This window comes from Nerophis ophidion, linkage group LG15 (assembly GCF_033978795.1).
Source record: "Nerophis ophidion isolate RoL-2023_Sa linkage group LG15, RoL_Noph_v1.0, whole genome shotgun sequence".
NCBI lineage: Eukaryota > Metazoa > Chordata > Actinopteri > Syngnathiformes > Syngnathidae > Nerophis > Nerophis ophidion.
In genome coordinates this window covers 10955823-10963322 of record NC_084625.1, presented here as the reverse complement: position 1 = coordinate 10963322, position 7500 = coordinate 10955823, and the positions used below count along the sequence as shown (strand labels likewise).

The 7500-nt window shown below is 34.5% G+C and overlaps 1 protein-coding gene across 1 annotated transcript in view; it reads right to left on the bottom strand.

Annotated features, from left to right (window-relative positions):
• tmprss7 (transmembrane serine protease 7) overlaps positions 1–7500 on the bottom strand; it is a 32065-nt gene that overhangs the window by 2824 nt on the left and 21741 nt on the right. Inside the window, exons 13-16 of the mRNA XM_061921505.1 lie at positions 4471–4572; positions 4290–4406; positions 1840–2011; positions 1507–1775 (exon numbers count right to left, since the gene is read on the bottom strand). Coding sequence (XP_061777489.1) covers positions 1507–1775; positions 1840–2011; positions 4290–4406; positions 4471–4572 — 660 coding nt within the window. The remainder of the gene's footprint in view (positions 1–1506; positions 1776–1839; positions 2012–4289; positions 4407–4470; positions 4573–7500) is intronic.

Below are 7500 nucleotides of genomic sequence, written 5' to 3'. Positions count from 1 at the left end.
GTAGTCACGCTTTTAAAGCCACATTGCTGCCACCTGGAGGACTGGAGTGGAACTTGGCAATACTTTTCTATCAAAAAGTCACTTACATTAGGCGGAAAAAAAAAACAACTTTGAAAAAAAAAAAGTGTTTGCCAGCATTCGCTTAATGCAAAGTGGGGCAGTGAAGATTCTTAACCACTAGAGCAGGGGTCACCAACCTTTTTGAAACCAAGAGCTACTTTTTGGGTACTGATTAATGCGAAGGGCTACCAGTTTGATACACACTTAAATAAATTGCCAGAAATAGCCAATTTGCTCAATTTACCTTTAATAAATAAATATATATATATATATATATATGTATATATATATAAAAAATGGGTATTTCTGTCTGTCATTCCGCCGTACATTTTTTTTTCCTTTTACGGAAGGTTTTTTGTAGAGAATAAAGGATGAAAAAACACTTATATGAACGATTTAAAAGTGGAGAAAAAGGGAAAAAAGATGAAAATTAATATTTTAAACAAAGTTTATCTTCAATTTCGACTCTTTAAAATTCAAAATTCAACCGAACAATAGAAGAGGAAAACTAGCTAATTCGAATCTTTTTGAAAAAATTAAAAAAGTAATTTATGGAACATCATTAGTAATTTTTCTTGATTAATTTTAGAATTTTGATGACATGTTTTAAATAGGTTAAAATCCAATCTGCACTTTGTTAGAATATATAACAAATTGGACCAAGCTATATTTCTAACAAAGACAAATCATTATTTCTTCTAGATTTTCCAGAACAAATTTTTTAAAGAAATTTTAAAGAGTTTGTAATAAGATTTAAATTTGATTCTACAGATTTTCTAGATTTGCCAGAATATTTTTTTTGAATTTTAATCACAAATATTCTTCGTTGAAAAAACAGAAGCTAAAATGAATTATTAAATTAAAATGTATTTATTATTCTTTACAATAAAAAATAAAGACATTTTTTTTAACATTGATTTAAATAGTCAAGAAATAAGAGGAAGGAATTTAAAAGGTAAAAAGGTATATGTGTTTAAAAATCCTAAAATAATTTTTGAGGTTGTATTTTTTCTCTAAAATTGTCTTTCTGAAATATATAAGAAGCAAAGTAAAAAAATAAATGAATTTATTTAAACAAGTGAAGACCAAGTCTTTAAAATATTTTCTTGGATTTTCAAATTCTATTTGAGTTTTGTCTCTCTTAGAATTAAAAATGTCGAGCAAAGCGAGACCAGCTTGCTAGTAAATAAATAACATTTAAAAAATAGAGGCAGCTCACTGGTAAGTGCTGCTATTTGAGCTATTTTTAGAACACGCCAGCGGGCGACTCATCTGGTCCTTACGGGCGACCTGGTGCCTGCGGGCACCGCGTTGGTGACCCCTGCACTAGAGGGAGCTGTGGTGCAGAAAAAGCACACCAGTGCACATTATCGCCCCCTACAGGGCTGCAGTGGAACAAGCAAAAACATTTTTTTTTTTACACCTGGTGAGGTTCTGCTTCCTCACCTTCCTCCGAGCGGTACCCCCAGCCCGTGACCCAGCAGCGATGTCTGGCGGTGACGGCATGGGAAGCGGCGGGCAGGCAAACGGGCCGGACCAGCGGGCCCAGCGAGGGAGGCCACGCCCTCTTCAGCCTCAGCAGGGCCACGTCGTAGTCGAAGGTGTGGGCGTCGTAGTACTCGTGGACCACCACCCGCTGGATCTCCGCCACGTGCTTGGCGCCGCCCTGCGTCAGCACCCCCAGGTGGGCCCGCCAGCGCCGCGGGTCGGAGAGCCTGCGGGGTCAAAGGTCAAAAGGGTAGCGGGGCGGATATTCGGGCGCGACGACGGCGGGCGGACCTCTCTTTGCTGAAGCAGTGGGCCGCTGAGATGAGCCAATCAGGGGAGAGCACGGAGGCGCCGCAGAACAGGTGGCCTGAGAAGTGGAGGCTGACCTGCCAAGGCCACTCCCCTTCCTCCGAGTTGACTCCGCCCACAACACGGTGGGACGCAGGGGCGGGGTTACCGCAAGCTACAGAACAAAACACAACACTCACATTATGGAATTATTTACAACAGAAATAAGAGTTATTAAAATAATTAGCAAATGCAATGTATGTATAAATTGTAATAAAGTGGTACTTAAATGCTGATAAAACATAGAAATATGGAAAATTAATGTAGAAATGTCTCACATTTTAAAGATTTGAAGCTTTTCATTGTATGGATCTTAATATGTTACATAAATGTTAAAATTAGTTAAAAAAAAAAAAAATGAATAAGTGTAAAAATGCCAACATTTCTGTAGCACGGTCGCATAATAAATCAGCCAAAAACCTTACATGCTAACATTAGAATGCTAACCGTTAAAATGCTCCAAGTAACTAAATGTATGACTAACATGTTTGTAAACTTTCAAAAATGTGAGCATCAAATATATAACTCCTGATGAATATTATTTTCAAAATAGCTCAAACCTAGCATGCTAACGTTGGCATGCTAGCATCAAATAAAATATATATGTTAATTATTTTTCAAAATAGCTAAGAACCTAGCATGCTAACGTTGGCATGGTAGCATTAAATAACAAAATATGTGAATATTTTTTTCCGAATAGCTAAAAACCTAGCATGCTAACATCGGCATGCTAGCATCAAATAAAATATATCTCTGTAGGTGAATATATATATTTAAAAAGCTAAGAACCTAGCATGCTTGCATCAAATAACAAAATGTGATTTTTTTTTTTAATAGCTAAAATTTTTGCATGCTGACATTGGCATGCTACCATCGAAAAACTAAATATATGACTAAGATGTTTGTAGACTTTCAAAGTGCTAGCATCAAATAACAAAATATATAACTCCTTGTGAATATTATATTCAAAATAGCTAAGAACCCAGCATGCTAACATTGGCATGCTAGCATCAAATAAAATATATATCTGTATGTGATTATTATTTTTTAAATAGCCAAGGACCTAGCATGCTTACATTGGCATGGTAGCACCAAATAACAAAATATGTGATTTTTTTCGGATAGCTAAAAACCTAGCATTCTAAAATTTGCATGCTAAAATCAATATGAAATATATATATGTAGGTGAATTTTTTTAAATAGCTAAGAATGTAGCCTGTTAGCATCAAATAACGAAATATGTGATTTTTTTTAAATACCTAAAAAACTAGCACGCTAACATTGGCATGCTAGCATCAAATAACAAAATATATATCTGTAGTTACATATATATATTTTTTTTAAATAGCTAAGAACTTAGCATGCTACCATCAAATAAAAAACTAGATTTTTTTTAACAGCTAAGAACCTAGCATGCTAGCATCAAATAAATGTGATTTTTTTAAAATAGCTAAAAACTTAGCATGCTAGCATTGGCATGGTAGCATCAAATAAAATATATATCTGTAGGTGAATATTTTTTTTAAAATAGCTAAGAACTTAGCATGCTAACGTTGGCATGGTAGCGTCAAATAACAATACATATATGTAGGTGATTGTTTTTTTTTAAATAGCTAAGAACCTGGCATGCTAATGTGTGCATGCTAGCATCAAATAAAATATATATGAATATATTTTTTAAATAGCTTATAACATAGCATATTTGCATCATATAACAAAATCTGTGATATTTTTTTAAATACCTACAAACCTGGCATGCTAACATTGGCATGCTAGCATCAAATAAAATATATATGAATATATTTTTTAAATAGCTTATAACATAGCATATTTGCATCATGTAACAAAATCTGTGATTTTTTTAAAAATACCTACAAACCTGGCATGCTAACATTGGCATGCTAGCATCAAATAACAAAATATATATCTGTAGGTGAATTTTTTTTTTTTAAATAGCTAAGAACCTAGCATGCTAACTTTGGGACGCTAGCATCAAATAAAATATACATCCGTGGGTGAATATTTTCTTTTTAAATAGCTAATAACTTAGAATGCTAACATTAGCATGCTAGCATAAAATAAAATATGTAATTTTTTTTAAATAACTAAAAACCTAGCATGCTAACATTGACACGCTAGCATCAAATAAAACATATATTCGAAGGTAAATTTATTTTTTTTAAATAGCTGAGGACCTAGCATGCTAACGTTGGCATGCTAGCATCAAATAACGGAATAAGCCTTTTTTTTTTTTAGATAGCTAAAAACCTAGCATGCTAACATTGGCACGCTACCATCAAATAACAATACATATCTGTAGGTTTTTTTTTTTTTGAATAGCTAAGAACCTGGCATGCTAACATTGCTATGCTAACAGCGATCTCCATACTCACCGCAGTCTTCCTCGTCGCTGCCGTCCTGACAGTCCACCACATCGTCACACCTGGCGTTCTTCTTCAGGATGCAGGAGCCGCCGCGGCAGTGATACCTGACGGCTGAGCAGCTGGTTTCTGCCCAGACGGAAATAATAGTGTGTCTCGTTTGTAGGAAGTAAGAATGTTGAACTCCGGGTACCTCGAGTGCAGTTGCTCTCATCGGCTCCGTCGCTGCAGTCGGTCTCTCCGTTGCACACGAAGACGGGATGCAGGTGTCCCCCGCAGTTCTTGGTGGGCCTGGCTGGAGGATATGTTCACCATCACGCACATGCCACCACGTGATTGAGAAATTTACTGATATTTGAAAGAATTGAATCCATGTAAAGTGTCAGAATAATTGTATCTAAGTTATCAGTAAACAGTGTGCTACATTGAGTTCAGCTCGCCCGGCGAGAAGACAAAAGCTGTCTTTGAAACTACCAAGAAGAAGGCTTGTAAAACTCCACTGTGTAGGATGGGAAGCAACATGGTGTATTGTAATCAACAGAAAGATATTGTCTTGATCCGAGATCTACAAAGCGAAGAGGAAGCAGGACCAGACTCCGCTCCAGGCACTGGTTCTTTGAACGGTTTTAAAACCTTTTCTTTGTACTGTTGTAATCAAAGGAGATGGCTGTTTATGACCCCCATCCCTTAGAAACTGATGTTGCCATATAATCAGGGAAAGTCCAAACAAAAGAGGAGGCGTACAATCTTTCGCCAGAGCGTGATGGAGACTGTACAAGAGTACAGCCCAGACGTTTCTCCTTAAATGAGCCAAATTTAATTCTGTCTTTGTTCAATTCCTTGCTTCTTGTCTTGTTTAATAAACTTCATCAGTGTTTGAACCTGACATAATGCTTTAAAAATGCATATGGATGGCACAAAAAGCCCAAAAGGCTTGTTACCATTGTGGTTCATGAAATATTCATCACATTTGATACATTCAATAATAAAAAATATATAACCTGGAACCTGGAAGAACCTGTCATGTCAGTGCTTGGTGGTCCGAAGAACCCGGAAACAAGAGTCTTCCAGACACACATAAATATATATACACAATAACCAAATATTAATATATATTTACAATACACCGTATTTCCTTGAATTGACGCAGGGCATTTGGTATGCGCCTGCCTTGAATTACTGCCTGGTCAAACTTGCTTCGCAAAATAATTAGCGCGTGCTTAGTATCACTTGGTCAAACTCGTGATGTCACGAGTGACACTTCCCCTGTCATCATTTTCTAAATGGAGGAGGCTGATTTCAATACCGGTAATTTGAAATCGCATAAAGGGAAGAAGATTAAGAGCTACTCAGTAGGATTTAAGTTTCAAGCTTACATCACACTCAAATTTTTACTGCATGCCTTTGGTAAGTGCCGGAGTGAGTAGACGTTTTAAAATAATTAGCGCATGCTTACTTTTACCGCATGCCTTTGGTAAGCGCAGGAGTGACGAGAGGTTTTAAACTAATTAGCGCCCCGGCGGCAATTCACGGAAATACGGTAACCACATAATATATATATACACTATAACCACATATAAATATACATATATATATATATACACACTATAACGACATATATATATATACACACTATAACCACATATAAATATATATATATATATATAAATACACACTATAACCACATATAAATGTATATATATATGTATATACACTATAACCACATATACATGCATACATATACACACACACACACATATACATATATATATATATATATATATATATATACACATATATATATATATATATACACATATATGTATATATATATATAAATAAATAAATATATATATAAATATACAGACACTATAACCACATATAAATATACACATATATATACACTATAACGACATATATATAAATACACACTATAACCACATATAAATGTATATATATATGTATATACACTATAACCACATATACCCATCCATCCATCCATTTTCTACCGCTTATTCCCTTTCGGGGTCGCGGGGGGCGCTGGCGCCTATCACAGCTACAATCGGGCGGAAGGCGGGGTACACCCTGGACAAGTCGCCACCTCATCGCAGGGCCAAAACCACATATACATGCATACATATACACACACACACACATATACATATATATATATATATATATATATATATATATATATATATATATACACATATATATATACATATATATATATATATATATATATATATATATATATATATATATACACATATATATGTATATATATATATAAATAAATAAATATATATATAAATATACAGACACTATAACCACATATAAATATACACATATATATACACTATAACGACATATATATATATATACACACTATAACCACATATAAATATATATATATAAATAAATACACACTATAACCACATATAAATGTAAATATATATGTATATACACTATAACCACATATACATGCATACATATACACACACACACACACATATACATATATATATATATATATACATATATATGTATATATATATATATATATATATATATATATATAAATAAATAAATATATATATAAATATACATAGACACTATAACCACATATAAATATATATACATACGCTATAACCACATATAACTATATATGTATACACAAAATCCACATATAAATATATATACACACAAAATCCACATATAAAAATATATAAACTATAACCACACATAAACCTGCTTGATGCTTCGGAAAGTTGCTGGGGATCAATTTTGGTTCACGTAGAGCAGGGGTCGGGAACCTTTTTGACTGAAAGAGCCAATATTTTGGAATGTACTTCTGTAAGAGCCATATAATAATTTTTTTTAACACTGAACACAACTAAACGCGTGCATTTTTAAGTAAGACCAACATTTCTAGAGTATAATAAGTCTCTTATTCTTTGGAATAACATTGTTATTCTGATGCTAACTGTGGAGGGGACGTGGCCTGCGGGCCTGCAGCGAAGCAGGGTGTTGCCAGGACCGGCGTCGAAATCAGCGACAGGTGCGTAGACGGCCCACCTGAGCCTTGTTATCTAATCACCTGTCGCTCTGTTATAAGCAGCAGCCAGGAGGAGAGACGGGGTTGAAACTGGAGCCAATTTTTGATTGGTTTTATTCTTTTTTTCTTTTGTTTTTGTTGACTTAACTTTTTCGCTTAGTTTTT